This window comes from Falco naumanni, chromosome 6 (genome assembly GCF_017639655.2).
Source record: "Falco naumanni isolate bFalNau1 chromosome 6, bFalNau1.pat, whole genome shotgun sequence".
NCBI lineage: Eukaryota > Metazoa > Chordata > Aves > Falconiformes > Falconidae > Falco > Falco naumanni.
Genome location: NC_054059.1, coordinates 54,163,988 through 54,182,378, shown reverse-complemented (window position 1 = coordinate 54,182,378; position 18,391 = coordinate 54,163,988). Strand labels below are relative to the sequence as shown.

General features: G+C 37.1%; 1 protein-coding gene across 10 annotated transcripts in view; it reads left to right on the top strand.

The window, feature by feature from the left end:
* Positions 1-18,391, top strand: part of EYA4 (EYA transcriptional coactivator and phosphatase 4) — a 158,156-nt gene that overhangs the window by 100,410 nt on the left and 39,355 nt on the right. For 7 of the 10 annotated variants that reach the window (XM_040599295.1, XM_040599294.1, XM_040599297.1 and 4 more), the window contains exons 4-6: positions 4,222-4,346; positions 10,928-11,020; positions 16,816-16,882. In XM_040599295.1, coding sequence (XP_040455229.1) covers positions 4,222-4,346; positions 10,928-11,020; positions 16,816-16,882 — 285 coding nt within the window. Of the gene's footprint in view, positions 1-4,221; positions 4,347-5,525; positions 5,595-10,927; positions 11,021-16,815; positions 16,883-18,391 lie in introns of all 10 variants that reach the window. The other 3 variants (XM_040599300.1, XM_040599296.1, XM_040599302.1) reach the window with 2 other exon arrangements.

The following is an 18,391-nucleotide window of genomic DNA, read 5'->3' as shown; positions in this document are numbered from 1 at the left end:
CTATAGTAGAAGTAGATTATGTAGCAAAAGATTTACATGTTAAAACATGATCTCTTTAAAGAAGAAAATTATTTAAATATGATATACTAGTAAAATTCATGAATAATCAACAGAGTTTCTAGTGGTGGAAGGACACAGCTTTTAGTCCACATTTATAGTAGTTTATTTGGAAGTGCAAATGGATAACAGAGTTACAACAACCCAGATTTTCAGGAAAGAGAATTTAAGTCTGCTGAAGAAAAGCAGTGTACAAATGAATATGTGATTGCAATGAAAGAAAAAAAATACAGGAGTTTAAAAAACACAAGCCTAGAAGCAGGGCTTGAGCTTTTTACCTTTCAAATAATGCAAGCAAGAGCTATACAGAAATACAGTGATGCAGTTGTCAAATCGGGCAGTCATAATGAGCCGTAGTTAAACCTTCTTATGCAAGGTTGGCTTACGGTGATGGGCTGTGCACTTCGGTGGTCTGGGCTGCGTAACAAGTTCTGTTTGCCTGCCCTTGGAAAGACAGAGGCGGTTTGGGGGGTAATTTCTCTCTTTGGATGCTGTCCCTTAACCCACTTCTGAATCTAGGTTAACCCCTGAAGAGACATCATGTCAAGCTAGGGAACAAAATGTGCTGTAATGTGGAAGGCCAAGGAATCACGCACAGCTGGCTTTTTGGTACAAACCTGCTTCAGTTTGGTAGGATTGTCCACATCTGGGTTGGAGCTACCACAGGCATCTGAGAGACTGTTCTGTGAAATGGGATGTTTTAGAGACTTTTCCAGTAAGCCCCTAAAATGATCTACTAAGCATGTGCAAATACCAATTTTCAAAGTCTTAAAGCATAGCCAAAGCAGAGTAAAAGACAAATCTGGCTTGCCAGATTTCAGGTTTTCGCTCTGGAGTTTGGAATCATACTAATGTTCTTCAAACAAACAGTCAAGAGAAAATCGAAATATCTTCTTATCAAGTGAACTATTTCCTCTCAAAATGTATCTTTTGATACAATTTAGCATTTTACTTATTTGCTCTATAAAGGCGTCTGAGGGGGAGAACTAATGCTCAAACAGGTACGTGCCTGGCAGAGAAACAAAACATGGAAAATAAATCTGTACAATGTAGATTTTTAAGCAGCTTTAACAATAGACTTTATTCTATCTACACTGGAACACACTGCATTTACTACAAAACAGTCTTTAATAAATAACTGCATAAACTTAGAAGTATTAATTGGTCCTTTGGAGATCTCTCTTTTTTACTTTTTTTTTAGTGCAGGAAAACACATACTGAACCCAAACCTGCTTCTCATTAAGTCAGTGAAAGCAGGACTCTGATAAACATTTAGTTTGACAAAATTAATTCAAGATGTTGGAATTATTTCATCCATTTTATTAAGCATTTTTCCTGAATCCTCTATTCACTGAAACTGTAAGATTTTAGTAGGTCTGTTACATCTTACTGAGAATTTTTTAGGCTAAAGATAAACTAAACGCCTCTAGAAAGGTGAATTGAGTGACATCTGTTACACAGAAGGTAACGTGCACTTCAATAAATAAATCACTTAGGGATATATTAAAATAATCCCCTTACTTGTTCACATAGAGCACCCAGGATAAGTATAATGTATACACATGGTTTTGTGAAACTTTTATTGGTTTGAATATCCTTTTTATCCTTAATAGAGTATCAGTAAGTGCAAGATGTCTTTTACTCATGCAAAGAAAATGTCTATTTGTAAATACACTACTTTTAAAATAGTATTAGTTAATTAGCTTGCCACGTCTGTGGACTGAGGTGCCATTTGCTTTAGAAAAAAAATATAACGCAAACAAAATACTTTTCTGCACAGAAGGTTTCATACTGGTATGGAACAAAACCTATTCCTTTTACAAAGTTGGAACGTTTATATTCTTTGCCAAGCAAATGAAAATTGGTGGATTTAGTTTTCTAATTAAGAAAACCTGATTCGATTAAGAAAATCTGATTCATTTGCATGTGAAGAGTGCTTAAGATAGATACTTCTTAAACAAACTGAGCTAGGTATATCAGTGATTTCGCTTTTAAAATATTGCTGAAGCATTCACATCGGTGGCCTTGATATATATCTGTGTGAAAAGAAATTATTGTCATTTTCATGCTAAACAAGAAAAAAAGCACGTGAACTTTCTAAGCTAGAACTGCCCATTAGGTGTCTGTGGGCTGATAGTAGTTGAACAGGAAATCATGACACTTACATTGCTAAGTGAACACGTGGGGAGTATTACACTGTATATGCAATGAAACATATATTGTTTATTTTGTGTAGCATTCTCCTGCTCCCTTAAATATATACAAGATGGAAACTCACAGACTTTTTTTAACCTTTAGCTGCTATCCTTGTACAGAAACTACTAAATAAAACCTGAAGGACTACTAAACCACCTGAATTCATTTTATTTGATCTAACACTGATCACATTTCCAGTAGACAATGAATATAATGCACTGCTGACAGATGTGCGGAAATGTATGTACAATTAAATGAAGAAATCTGGGTCAAGGCAGTTCAAATCTTTGTTTTTGCCTTTGCATTTCCTTGAATATGGCTATAAAATTCTTGCCTGCTAATGCATACCCTCTTGCAATATCAGTTTTCCCCTGCTCATCCACACTGCTGCTGGGGAGGCTGCCCTGCCAGTGGAGTATCAATGCATCTCAGGTTTAATTTGAGTGCTTACTGGAGTAAATGGCATTCTTTCCTTCATGTACCTTTGGGTAAGGCCTTGGTGCATTTTCCCAGTTGAGATGTAGTATTTCAAACATTTCCTGGAGCATATTCAAGACATGAAAGCTCTAAATCTGTGTCTTGGGTTAAATGAAGGCAAGGAGAGGCAAGCTAGAGCATCCAGGAGGTTAGTGGAATTAGGAGCACAAAATGGGAGACATTTTCGTTCCATGGTGTTGGTTGGTGGTTTTTTTTTTTTTGTTTTCCTTATCTTGGAGTTAAAAAAATAGAATCAGACAGCAGATCCCTATCTGATGGAAAGGTGGTGGCGTTTTGTTTGTTTTGTTTTTCTCCAGAAGAAGGTGTATGGAGCACAGAAGATAGACAATGTCAAAGTGAAACTTGCAATAAATACTTGAGATGCTGGGTGTTGCCTTAACGATTTGCCATTGGTTTTCCCGGTCAGAATATATGAAGAATATGTAATTCATATAATATCTGAATATACAGGAGTAATTATTTTTATTGAATGATCCCAACTTTTCACCTCTTTCCTAGCCATTTCAGTGTTTTACAGTGTAATTTGGCTTCTATAGCTCTGTAAGACAATCTTTCTGTTTGCCTTTGTAGTATACATATGGTAGACAGTTCTCCTGTTGCAGATGGGTTGGCAACTTTGTTTTTATATAGCAAAAATGTTTCTTTGGGGAAAAAATCTGCATAATTAATTTATACATGAAGCAAGGAATAGGTAAGCACACACTGTAAATTGGATTGCAATTACCGGTCTATCAAGAAATGCTCCCTGTCTGCTTTCTCTGAGAAAGGCAGATCTGCTGTCAGGGAACGAAAGCCATCCACAGTCCCCCCAGTATAACTGTCATGCTGAAATCCATTGCCGTCTAAATCACTTGAAATTTTGCAAGTTTCCTAGAAATGACTCAGAAGAAAAAAAAAAATATCAAGTGAGCTCATAAGAATATATACATTTGTAAGAGAAGAATCTTGCAGATGTATGTGAAAGTTCTGTTCATTCACCTGTATGGTCTGTTTCTATGGTGTAGTGTGCATGCAGTGACTGCTGATTATTGGAATACAGAAAATTAGAGGCAGAAGTTCCTATTCTGACTTTTTGTGTAATGACTGACTTTTCATTTAATTTCTGTTTTCTTCTAAGACATACCTATATATACGCATTTATCCTTCCATCTGTCCATCTGTATATACACACTCCTTTGTGCACATGTTTTACAAGCTCTTTGAACAGTTTCATAATCCTGTGTCATTTATTTCGTATTACCTAAAGGAAAAGTGAAAAATACTGGTGGTGTTATTCACATCAAATTATTAGCTACTTTCCTCGGTTTGTAAAAAGCAAAGAAGACCTTAAAGGAACCTGTACTGATCTGTTAATCTGGCTTTTATTATTCAATTACAAACTCTCCATTTAAAAAGGTTGTTATAGAAAAAGCAGTTTCTTACGGACAGTATAAAAATGCATTTAAATACTGTCACCTTCTTCTTTAACAGGTCTATGGAAATGCAAGATCTAGCCAGTCCTCATAATCTTGTTGGAAGTAATGATGCACCGGGTAGTTCCAAACTGGATAAACTTAATCTCAGTAGCACATCAGTTACAACAAATGGAACAGGAGGTAAGTGTAAGACACTGCTGGCACATAGACAATTTTGGATAATTTTTAGTTATATGCATGTTTAGCATAATTTTAAGGATGACCATAAACGCGTTTATAAACCCAGCAAAAATTATGAAAAACTGGCAGTCCTACCAGTGTAAATCTACTAATTCCAACAGCACTTCTTTTCTTTGCACTGATTGAAGTAAGAGACAGAAATGTACAAAAGGTGAAACAACCAAAATCTTCCAATGGTTGGTTTGAACAGTGTTGAAGGTTATACCTGTTGGTAACATCAACGAGATTGCATTTTTTTGCCATACTTCATTGCTGAGTAATAATTTACTCTATACCCTGAGCTATGCACATCTAGGTTAGTTTATAATCTCTGTCGAAAGAAGTGCATCAAAATTAGACTTTTTTTTTTTTTTTTTACACGACAAACATGGTAATTCCATTTCTTGGCAGGTAATGATAGTTTGTCATAAAGAGATTTTTAGATTTTCTTCAAAAGTAACTGGTTATTACTGCTGTATCTATTACTGTAGGGACAGCACTACCATGCAGCTACAACACAGATGTTCCAATGCTTTCAGATAGTAGATTCTACTATAGCTGAGTTGGAGCAGTGGGATGTGGAATACCATGTTCTGAGATGGGAGTCCTATTCCCATTAGTGTCCATGAGAGTGACACCATAGACAGAAGTCAAGCTAGAGATTCAGCCCTCTTTTTTGGATTTTATACGTTGCTGTCTTTTTTTAACAGTTGGCACCAATAAAATGTTGTTAATTTTTCTTTCTGGCCACAATGTAAATCATTTTGTTCACTTATCCCTATTTAGAAAAAATAATCTGTCAATGTCAATAAAAATTGTATGTGCCTGTGAGGGTAACAGCTCTGCAGAGAAGGGCTGAATCGTTAAGGTTCAACCTATTTATATTTTTTGAATACAGTCCTTATTCTGGCATAAAGAGAAGGGAAAAACTTCAAGCATACCATTAAAGAACACAAATAACTCAATGCTTCTATATTATACTTGCATAAATAAAACAGTTAAAATAATACTCATAAAAACAATACAATGCAGTTAAAAAACTTGGCTCAGAGTGCAAAAACACTTACTTGTCTAGAAGACTATTCACATACACTGAACAGACATTGGGAGAATGAACCATTATACTATTCCTGTTCTCAGGAGACAACATGACTGTGTTAAATACTGCAGACTGGTTGCTGAGTTGCAGTACTCCCTCTTCTGCAACAAGTATGAGAGACCCTGGTACAGTGCATGTGTGTGGTGGTGTGTTTCCGTGACTGCTGTGTAACATCTCTCTTGGTTTGCTCTGCTCGTTTGTTATGTGGTTTGAACATTTTCATGGGTTTTTCTCCCACTCCTGTTTTTCCACCCCTTCTCAGAGGCCTTTCCCACAGCCAGAAAACTGGTAGGAAACTGCAATAAACAGTTACTTTGCCATACTTTGAAAGTCATTTGATGAGCAAGGAGAATTTAACCCACTTAAAATTAGCTTAACTGTCTACATGCTCTGAGAGACATGGTGATCAACATCATTGGGAACTGCCAGTAATCAGCATTGCTAGAAGCCAGACCAATGGATTTTCCACAGAATGTGCATTGCTTTTTCTTTTATTTTTAGGAACAACATTGCATGATTACCTGAGCACAAATCAAGGTTGTCATTATTGTTACTACTCCTACTACTACTTTCATTATTCATTGAATTCTAGTGTGCTACTACATGGAACTTGCCACTTCACAAACATTTGGCCAAATTTTGCAAGCTGTTGTTTTCATTAATGAGTTCCCTGTCATGTGGTATTAATTGTTATAAGTTGTAATGATTAATAATAAAGTATGTGACACTGTTGCAGTACATATGGGGTTAATGATAGGTGTAAACATGCATCACCATGACTCTACAAGCCATTACACAGGTGCTTAAGCTTTGGACAGGTGCAGGTTTGGACTAAAGATAGGCAGATCTCAAAAACTTTCCTTTTACAAAAAGTGCTCAGAATTAGCTTGCCATTTGTAAGTCACATATCCAGAGAGAATTTACAAAAAAAAAAAAAAAAAAAAAAAAGTTCAGACTTGAGCACAAAAGATTGCTTGCACTAGAATAACTGATTCCATGTGAATGCTCCTGCTCAGTTACAAGAATTTAAGGAAGGACTGAGCTAACTTAGTCTGTCACCTCAGTTAACTATTCAGCATATTCAGATAAATGTGGAACTCAATAATTTAAGTACTAATTATCTGTAGTGAGGAAATGTATTGTGAAAGTCCTTGCATTACTTGCATTAAATCTGATTCTCCATATGCAGAAGTTTAGATCTGTGCTTCTTGTTGAGTATATTCCTAGGAAGACCGTTAAGGCTTGCTAAAAGAAAGGAAAATTGTTTCTATGACAAGCTGTGTGGTTTAGTGAGCTTTTCAGTCAGACTTGCTTGCTCTAACAGCTGTTGCACTTGCTTGTCTGGTTCACGCATAATAGTGACATCTCTTGCCCCTAAAACACCACATTCATTTTCAGTCATTAACATAGAGTGGTTCTTTAGGAAAAAAAGAGGTTGGCAGAGCAGTACTCATGGTGGCCTGCTAAGTCCTTCCATCAAGTGAAGAACTTACATTGTAGAAGCTGTGGCCTGTTGTGAGCTGCATTCTGAGTTTGTCTGAGAATAATTAAGTTTGGAAGGGATCCCTGAAGGTCAGCTGGGCCAAGCCCTGCTCAGAGCAGGGCCAACTTTGTTATTAGATCGTGTTGCTGAAGGCAGCGTCTAGCTGAGTGTTGAATATCTCCAAGGTGGAGGTGCCGCAGCCTCTCTGAGCACCTGTCCCAGGGCCTGACTACTGTCATGGCAGAGAGTTTTCCTCTTACATCTGATTGGATTTTTTCCTTGCTGCAGCTTGTGTCTATTGCCTCCTGCCATTTCACCGGGTACCTTTTGAGAAGAGTGCCATTTTTCTTTGTCATCTTTGCAGCTTCCCATTAGATACCGGCAGGCAGCAGTTAGCTCTCCCCTTTCTAGGACAGCACAAGACCAGCTTCTTCTGTCTGTCCTTGTACTTCATGTGTTCCAGCCCCTGACAATCGTGGTAGCTCTACTCTGTTAGCATGTGCAGCCTTCACTGTTAGCAACAATCAAATGTGTTTCCAGCTTGAGATTGCTTTTCATTTTATTTTGACTCTTTCAATATGTCAAAAAACACCCAACACTAATCCATGCTTTAAAAAATAGATATTAAATGCATCATCTTTAAAGTATTCATCCAAAATGCTGATTCAGACTCTTAGTCTTTGCATTATGTCTAGAGCAGTTGCCATAGTAGTATCAGACCCACAGTTTATCTTGCATGTGGGAAACATAGGGCTGATTCTGTGTTTTTAATTGGAATCAGCTTTTATTTTGATTTCAGCTTTAAATGTTCCTGAGTTTTTTGATCTGATGTTAGAAATCTTTTTTTTTTTTCCTTCTTGGTTAGCTTTGTGCTTTTCCCCCTGTTGGTTTAATTACATGCAACACAAAGAAAGAAAGGTAATAGTCCAATTCTCTAGCTACACTGAGGAAAGACCTTGAGGAATTCCTTACTGTGATAAAATCTGAATGTAACAAAGTAGAACTGTTTAAAATCAAGCACGTACAAAATTACTTTCTACATGCATTTTTCAACAAAACACAGTGCCAATATGATGTTTCTTCTCAAGTTAAGTACATGAGAGAGTTTCTTTTGGTTTAGATCCTTTTCTGCTTGACAGGGAGAGAAAAAGATGGTGACTGTTGGTGCCGATGGAAGTGCACTGCAGCTGGCATTAACCAGAACTAGACACAACTCTAAAGTAAACATTTCAATTCATTACTGAAGTTTGTGTTAAATAAAAAGTTAGACACATACTGTATTGTCTTTCTGGATGCAATACTGAGCATAGATTTGTAGCTCAGTATAGGCAATAGTGGAATACCGTCTTGAATAGAAGGAGGTAAAGGTACTAAAAGTAGTTTTTTTCATGTAGGTTAATGTGTACACTTTGCAGAGAAGAGAGACATGCATCTTATAAAGTAAAATATGACCAAAGTTCTTCAGAGGTGAAAATACAGATCTTTCAAACTTAGTAGTATGATTTTTCATACTCCTATGGATGTATGTGCAGATACCTGTATATAGTAATCAGAAAACAAATTTAGTTACTGTTCATGCTTCAGGTAACAATACATGTTCTACATGACTGAGAAGCCTGAGTTTCAGTGGAGGCAATCATTCTGTGAGGAATGACCCTTAAGCTTTTTCTTGATTAATATTTTATTGATCTGATGAAAATAAAATCACACCTGTCTCATCTAAATAGAGAAATGGAAATGATTGATTATTCTTATGAATGACTGTACATTTTGTGTAATTTTTGTCACAGCTTCTTTTTTTTTTTTTTTTTTAAATGAGGAGATAACAGCCAGGAAAATGGCAAGGAGGGCACAACAGATTGAAAAAATGCTACTAAAATTCTTCCCAGATGATTTCATATTGAATTAATATCCTGATGCTTGCAGGGACGATATATGGGTGTGTCAATTTTACTGAATTGAAGCAATAACGAAAGGAAGTTTATGCTTAAAAGACACACATTCAAGTATTTTTTTTTTATCTTTCACGGTAAATAGAAAGATATAACTGTATAACTTGTGTAAGAAGGTGCTATTTGCTTTGATTAGCACCAGTGCACTGGCAACACCAAAGGGCACTCTCCCTGTCAGAGACAAATGCATTCTGATTTTTTAGATTTTCCCTACTTGATCTAAACAGACATGCCTCAAATTCAGCATAGGTCCCTCGTGCACTTGTAGACATCTGCAGCCTCTCATATGACACTGAAGAGCCATTAAGCAGCGTGACTAGAAATCAGGTGTGATACTGTAGGAGAGGCAACTCAGGCAAGACCAGTCACAGGCGGCTGTACTGGTGGCTGTGCAGTTCCTGGTGAGCTCCTCGAGCTCCCAGACACAGAGAGGAATAGAAGAATGGTTCGTGGTTCTGTAGGTGTTATGGACATTTTTCCCCATGAGAAAACCAAATCCTTTCTTCAGCTCATCCACTAGCTGTTCCGCTACAGACTGTAAGAGGCATGGTGAACGTGAGGGCAGCTCAAGCTGCGCTTGGACTGAATCGCCCTCTGGAAGTAGCTTGCTTTCTCAACTGAACAAAAAGGAAGATTAGTATGCACATTTTATATGCCTCAGTTAGGTGACTTGAATCTGAGCCATGGTTTGTAAATACATTGCTAGCTTATAATATAAAATTCCCTACACACACACACAGAGCCACCACACACATACCACACACCCCCCCCCATTATTGCCATTGATGTCAAACATGGATGCAGCCATGTTGACAGACAAGAGCTTTGGTCAGTTTACCTGGTGTCCTTGAAGGCATCAGGTAAATAGATGGCAGAAAGCGCCTTTCCTTGCCATATGTTAGACCTGCTGGAGGGGCTCTGTCAGCCCAGCTGTCACAGCAAAGACTTCTTCTCAAATCTCAGGCTGTGTCCTTGGAATTTCAATACCTGGTGTATGACCCTGGCAGTGGCCTATGCAGGTCTTCATTACCACTTTGCTCTGTGACACTGGGCAGCCACCAGTCCTGTGGTATCTATAAGAAAGTTGCTGATACATATGTGATAAATGTTCACACACCCCTAACTGACCTTCGCAAAACAATTGTGATAATATGATGAGGGTTTTCACATTTTCGAGTCAAACATCTAATAAAAGCTGCAGTGTATTCTGTACTGCTGTTTCTTACTACAACAGTTAGAAGGGCAGTTCCCAAACTGCATTACAAAAGTCTGTGCCAGACAGTCTGTTCAGGTAACATACTGAACTATAAAATCTAGACTGCCTCTGTTGTGCTTTCAGTTATAGCTTGGATGGCAAGATGCATGATGATCCGTAAGAAATAAATTGAGTTCGGAGTGAACCCAAGTGTTTGGTAACCTGAGTTAGAAGCTGACTTGTCATGGCTGTCATTTGTGTCCTACTCTAGTTCTTTTGCTTTTGCTTTTGCTTTTAAACATCTCTCTTCATTTATGGGAAATTGCTTGCTGGTGACCTAGCTCAACCCCCCCCCCCCCCCACAGACTCTGTAAAAGGGGAAGGGGAAAGGCAGAATGCTGGCACTGTGAAAGTAATTTGCTTCTATATGAGCATGAAACCATATTATTATTGTTTCACTTGTCAGGCAAAACTACTTTTGTTACATGCTACATCCCTTGACAGCTAATGTTTCCTTCCTCTCTGCTACTCTTAGGGAATTGTTAGAATCCGTTAGATTTAGGTTGAAATCTCCCCAGAAGATATTCCAGTTGCTAAAACAAATAGATAGTCGAATGCACAGATAAAAAGCTATGTAGATGCATGAACATTCCAAACAGCAAGTGTAGATTGTCTCAATACGGTGGTAGAGTGAAGGTCGAAGCTGTTGCACCGCATGCTTGTTGTAGCTGGACTACAGCTAGTGAGACTGGCATGAGGACTCCAGTGTAAATTTAGAAGTAAATTCTCATGTCTACTTATTCTTCTATGTAGTGTCTCTTCTTGCAGTCAAAACAGAACCCATGAACAGCAGTGAAACAACAACAACAACTGGAGATGGATCGCTTGACACTTTTACTGGGTCAGGTAAAGCCATAATAAGATCACGTATTGTTAGAGGCACATTAATATGGCATTTAATAACCTGCACTAATGAACATTTCACTGCATGGTAGCAATCTGTAAAAAACTAAAATAAAGTAACATTTAAATACATAGTAATAATAATAAATAATAATAGTAATAGCTTTTTCATTTTTTAATTGAAAACTTGCAATTTTCATGAGCTATGATCTTAAAGAAGCTTTAGTGATGCCTAAGATAATTACTGTATGCAAAAATTTTATTGTAAGAATGTTATTATTGTGTTGTAGATTTTTCTCAGTGTTAGTCTTGTACAATCTTAGGAAGGAAGAAATAGATTGTATTTGTTTACAGCCATTTTAATTTGTAAAATCTAAAATCTTAAGGATTTTATTTCAGTGCTAATCTTTTTATTCCAATGAGTAGTGTGTTAGATTAAACACTGACCTGATTGCCATAAGCTACTTTCTTTACATGAAAATAAAGTCTATAATTTACTTTACATAATTGTAAGTTTCTGTTACCTTCTAACAAATTCAGACAAACAGAAATTTTTAAGTAGATTCCTGTGGAAAACCGTGTGTACAGATAATCTGCCTTCTATTCATTAAAATGGATACTGATAATAATAAAAATATTAACAAGGAGAGGAGGGAGATTACATCTTGTGTCTGAAAACACTATTTCAGTGATGGCCTGACTGAAACGTCACTGACACCCAGAGTCGCCACTCCACACTGATACTACTATTACTTTAGTAGACTTAGGTTGTCAAGCCCTATTTGAAATATTTTGGAAATCATAATGTTTTTGTGTAATGAAAATGTTTTAAAAATTGAGTGTATGTTTCTGGAACTGTTTTTTAGGCATCAGTAAATGCAGATATACTCTAAAGTTGGTTATTCAGAAAAGTATTTGTAACAAATCTAGTGCCTCAAGAAAAGGTCTTTTGTGAGATGTAAAGCAAGTGTATAGTATTTCTGATTAGAAAAAATGAAAACATTGTCCTCATTATGATTATGCTGAAAGGAGCCCCATCAAGTTAAAGTCTAACAAGTTCCATAAAAGAATTAGTATTCTTGGATAAAAATTAGCTTTTCTTTTTCACTCTGTTGTTACTCTATCCTAAAATTTTATTAGTAATGATTACAGTTATATAAAATGTCCAACCCTATATATGATTTTGTCATTGTTGGTGAAGTTTTATCAGCTTCTGCCATGTATTTAGGACTGATTTGAATTCCATGTGTAAAACATGGCTAAGGCAACATTTTCATGCAGGAGCGCCAAAAATTGCAGCCTCCAGTCCAGGTTTAGACAGTGAAGTAACAGCTCGATTTCCCCAGGTGCCACTCACCCGTTAGCTTCCACTGACTTCAAAAGAAGTGTTGAGATCTCTACACTTTGGAGATTTGGAAACAATTGGTGCCTCCAAAAAAAGGCAGGAATTTGAGCCTTACACAATCATTTTTGTCTGTTAGCCACCTGCATACTCAAAAGAAATATGAACCTGATTCTCAGTTTAGGCCACAGACTCAAGCATTAAATGAGTGTGGTCATTCACAGTGGGATATCAATAGTCTGCCTGTCTGGGTGATGTGCAGTCTTCATGAGAGGCACGGAGCTGCCTTCATAACACACTGATTCTTTTATAGGGAGTAAATCCATTACTTTCACACTTGACTTTTACTGGTACTTGCAAATTGGACTGTTTGGTTGGCTCAGGTTTGTGGAAGAAGTATTTCTCTGACTTTTTAACCTAACTGGTTATTTCAGAATTTTAATGGGTTGCCAAAGACAATAAATACTGACTAGTAGAAAGATGCGATTTCAGACAAACCAGCTGCAATTGAAAACAATGCGTAACAAAGCTCAACAGTGAGCAGTTTGGTTTTTCCTAATGATCAGTTACATATGTGTGTTATTCCCAACTATGACAAAGTGATGATGCTAGTACTTCCCTGCAGCTTTCAGATCACCTGTGAGCTCGTTTTGTGAGGATGCCTAGGCATATAGGCCACTAGAAGGGATGTCACCTACCCTGTCTTAAACAAACACAGGTCAGATGGATTCAAGCATTCTTTGTTGAGTAGGGAAGGATTTAGGGATGTCATCAAATATTTTATGAAATGAGACATGGGTGAAAATACAACTCCTGGTGCTGAGAGCCATTTGAGAGTCTGCCATGCAGAAATCCTTTCCTTCAAATATTCTACCCATTAAAATTGATTTCCATGCTCCAAGGGCAGTCAAAACCTGTGGCATGTCCTGGAGCTGAGCAGAAGGCTCAAAATAAAGTAAAGTAGCCAGCTCTGTCCCTAAGGACCAGCTGTAACACAGAAAGTGATGGTCAAGCAGACTGTGCGAGGTGCCAAGCAGGAAAGACAGATTAGGCTTCACAGGTAGCTGTGAGGAACTCCAGTTTTTGATTGAAAAGTTGACAAATAAAGCACATAGATATCTCAAATTTAGAGCTACAGTCACCACAGAGGCCTTTTGGCAGGCCTCTGCTCTTATGTTGCAGCTCACGTCTTGCTCTGGTTCCTGTCCTGCAGAGTGTCCCCTGGGAGAAACTCTGCCTCTTGGAAAGGGTTAGCCAGGTGGAGAGTCATGTCATGCACCACTCTTCCTCCTCCTTTTTCTTTGAAGAATGACAGTTGGTAATTAATATCGGTACACTTGATTTGAAGCTTTATGGTCCTGCAGTAGACCCCCATTGGGGTGGGTATTCTCAGGGTGTGGAGATCTGGACAGCCTTGAACTGAGCCTTTTCATACTCTGAATTTGCTGCAGCTGCTGTACTGCGAGTGCATGCATACTTATGTTTATATTGCTTACAATACTGGATTAACTTGAGAACTATTTATCATTTTAAAGGAGCGGAGAGGCATGTGAAGTTCTCGTCATCCTTTTTACTTAGTATTTATTACACTCAAAAAGGATATAGAAAACAATTTCTGAAGGCTATTAAGGCAAAGTTAGGAAATGCCACTGCTGTGTAAGTTACATTTAGTCCCCTTGTGTGTAGACATTGTGATTTATTATTTAAATGAGATCCTTTTAATGTACCCTCTTTGCACAGAATTTTCTGGATGCATAATGAAAAAACAAAAATCCTAGCCTGTGTTAATATACAGAACTCAACACATACTATCAGAACAGTTTACGGTTATTTAAATTTTCTGCAGCCACCTTGGCCAGTTGAGCTAACAGGGTGACTGGTAAGAGCTGGCTGCCAGCTTCTTGTCTTCTCTGCGAGTCAGTGTTAGTGGGGAGTGGAATATGCCCTTCGTGCCACAGTGAGACCTGAGAAATCAAAGGTCTTATACCTGCCCTGAAGAGGGTTCCTCTGGTAAATTCACCTAGTGAAGATGTAGAAATATTTTATTTTTTCAGAGGAGAAACAGATTTTATTTTGTTGTTAATATAAGTAACGTAAAATAGTGTTTAGCCCCATTCATATAAATAGCTATATAAAGTGATGCAGTTATAAAAACCATAACAACCTGCCTCCATCATCTCTTCCATTGCCAGCAGTCCTCAGAAGCAGGGCTAGGAGGCTATCCAGCAGTGAAAGTTCTGTTAAGTTTGATAACCCTTAGAATTACCGATCTGATCTATGAGATACAGGTGTAGTCCACAGGCTCTGCTCAGTCATAACTGATATGACATGAGTCCTATTCTTAGTCATACTCAGTTCTCTTACACCCTGTTTCTCAAACATCTCACTGTCTAAAATGTAGCGCACAAATTGATGAGACAAGCTACCAGAGAGAGTGAAAGGAACAGACTTTTTAATTTGAAAAGTACACAATTCACTCTGGGGGCACTTGCCTCTTTCTCTCTCTTCCCTGTAACTGGTAGTATTTTATTTTCTTGTCTGAATTTATAAAATAAGGTATATGCAGAAAGAATAAAAAAGTAGGCAGGACATTTTTTTGCTGAAAAAATCTAGCTTTTGATAGCTCAAGTGGTTTAAATGAACAGTAATTAATTTTTTGTAGTTTACTTCAGGTGTGGTGGAATGGTAAATGTGCTTTACCCAAACTGATTAATCAAGTGAGATGTCATCCAGCAAATGATCAGACAAAAAGTGAGCAGTATGGGCAAAAAAGATCCGATGTGCTGATAATGGATCATGAAAGTTCCTCTCCCTGAGAATCACCAAGGTCACTCTTGTTAGCTGTTGCTTGTCTTTAGAAAGGTCATAGGGATACAATAGGGAAGATAAATTACCCTTCCAGCCTTAAATAACTAAGAGCATCCTTTAGAGTTCTATGGGCTGATTATGTTGATATATACAGCTATAGGTTCATCTTAACTCTGGAAATAGCTGTATGCACACATAGTGGATCAGTCTGTGGATTAAGTTTAAACCACAGAAAGGCATTCTCAGGAAAAAAGAATACCCACACAAAATTAAATTCAGCAGATTTGCATCACAGACAAGCCCTCAATATCTTTTCAATCAGCAACTTGTTTATGAAATCTGGTGGCGTATGATCCAAAAATTATTATACAGTTCTTCTCTTTTTACAAGCCATACTCAACTACAGATTTTAAAAAGAAGCTAATTGTTTTTATTCTACTGTATTTTCCTTTTAAGTCCTACATGTTCTAAATGCATTTAAACTAGCTTTCAAAATAAAAAGTTCTGCATATGTTCAAAGCAACAGATCGCAAAGACGTTAATTAGGCCTGGATGTAGAAGTATATCATGTTTTATAAAATAGTTAGGAACCTAAACCCATTTGTCACTTATATAATTCTGAAAGTTCATTTCTACAACCATTATGAACAACTCAGGAAAAGGGTACACTTTGAAGTACAACTATGATTGATTAGACTAAAGAAATTCCACTGCTTCGTTGTGTACTACTTTAATCTTTTGAAAAGTGAATGAACAGCAGATGGCTAATAAAGACACCCTGTATGTTTGCCCAGTATGTATTTGCTCTGAAGGGATTGGTTCAACACTTTAGAGTACATATATTTGGAATACATCTGTCTTAGTCAAGACAGATGGCTAAAAGAAAGAGAAACTTCCAAACACTTGGAATTAATCCAGCTTGAGAACCACTTCTGAATGAAATTTTAATGGGAGATGGCTATTGTTCTGTTAGCTTTCTTGGAAGAATGCAGCTGTGAATAGTATAGACATACACAATTTTGATGGCTACTGGACAGGAATATTTATGCTTACTTTTGAAATAAAAATACTGTTAGTGAATATGTTCTAATCAGCCTGTTGATAAGAAATAGTATTCATTTTCTAGTAGTCCATCTGTTATCTTCTATCATGTATTCTGAATAAAAATAACCACACCCATATAAACCATATTTTTCCTGTCCAGTTTTAAAATTAAACTTGTTAATGTGAAACTTTAAAAGTATGTGTATATTATTTCAATCCCATGCGATACCATATGTTAAATCATAAGATTCTTTTAACTACCAATTTTTATACAACTTGCAAATTTGAAAGATCTATGGTGTGTGGATCACAGGTGATGTATGAAATTTATGCCTCTGCAATATACTCGGAAACGTGTCAGTCAAGCTGAAAAAGCATGACACACCCATATGAACTAAAGAGTTCTGTACAACGATGAATGATATGGGAGAGTTTTAATTTCTGTATTAAGATGTTGCAGTTCAGGTGATGTCTACTTTGTTGAAAAGCTGTTCATTTCAATAAGCTTCTCTGCTAGTGTTGCTGCATATTAGTATTCAGACTGTTTGGCTGTATTGGTCTCATGATGTTTCTAACTGCTGTACTTTTGTTTTCTGTTTTGCAGTAATAACAAGTAGTGGCTACAGCCCAAGATCAGCACACCAGTACTCTCCACAAATATATCCCTCCAAGTTAGTGTCTGCACCTCTTCTAGTATTTTATAGGGAATTGACATTGGCTGTAGGCAGTTCTGTGGTTTGTTGCAAACAAGAGTTCATCAGCAGAAGAAACAGAAAAAAAATACTTAAGCCTCAGTACTGCCTCCATCATAGCTTCCTCTCCAAATTTTTTTTTCCTCACATGGCTGCGGAGTAAGATTCTGCTCTGTGCAGCATTACTGCGTAAGAAATACCCTTGAATATCTGCACGCAACAAAAGGAAAATATTGGACTGTTATGTTCTCAGACATCAGCATCTTAACTGTGCTGTCAATGTATACACATATTTTGAAGTAAACAGTTTATATTTAGAAATCACAATTGCATGTGCAAGATGCGTACTGAGTACTATCCCTGTCACAGACCCTCCCAGTGCCAGCATTGCCAAACACTTCCAGACATTCCACAGTCATGAACCACCCTTTCCTTCTCCTTGTCTGATATCATAAGATTTAAAAATCAAATAAATTGGATAAGCTTTTAATCTCATTTGTTTTATTTCTGAAGCCAATAGGCGTTGTTAGGAATAGAAAATTTCTTCCACCTTTTTTTGGAGGAAAACAGACTTTTGAGCAATCACATGAATCAAGGGTGGGAACTGTAGGAAAAAGCACTGAGGATGTTACATGAAACTCTTGAAGTTGGCAGTCTGTTAGTTTGCTTGTCTACAATCAGTGTTGTGCACAAGGATGCGTGATTCCAGCATGCCATCTATTTATTTCCATGTATTTGATTCAGCTGCCTGTGTGACTGTGATGCAGAGAAAATATTGAAACTGTAGCTGATTAGGCTTTTTATAATTTAACAAAATTGCATTCATATCATAGTAGCCAATATGTATTGATACAGAAAGTAGGTGCCTGAAATAAGAACAGTCCTCACTCCACTTAATACAGGTTTTGGCAAACTATATCAGATACTTTTGGCCAAATATGTAACAAGGTCTAATAGAATTTTTAATCTACTGTTACAGTTTATTGGCATCTAAATTAATGAGTAATCCTTTTTCTGATAGTAACTGCTGCCAGCTGTACTGAACTAATTAGAAAGAAAAAAAAATTAAAAATTATAATCTGAAATTTAGTCATGGCTTTTAATGGCCAGGTTTCAGCTAGCGTAATTCTGCAGAGTGTGTTTATTCAACTCTTGGTCCATAAAGTCTTATTTGACTTACAAAACAATCCAAGACAAATGTTTCTCTGTATGTTTTTGCAACTCTGGAGGGCAAAAATTTTAAACTTGATTTTATTCAATCTTTCTATAAAACCCCAGTATTCATAAATAAAACCCCATTTTTATTTCCATTCTATTTCCCAAGTCCATATTTTCCAAACATTTAAAGACCATCTGGTTGCCAAAGTATTGCTGTCAATATTATCCATGCCAGTCGCAATAGGCATGATCTATCTCCCGTTGAAGCCAGAAGGCTATATGTCTGTTGAAGCAGAACCATGCAGAGAGGACATAATGTAGTAGCTTTAA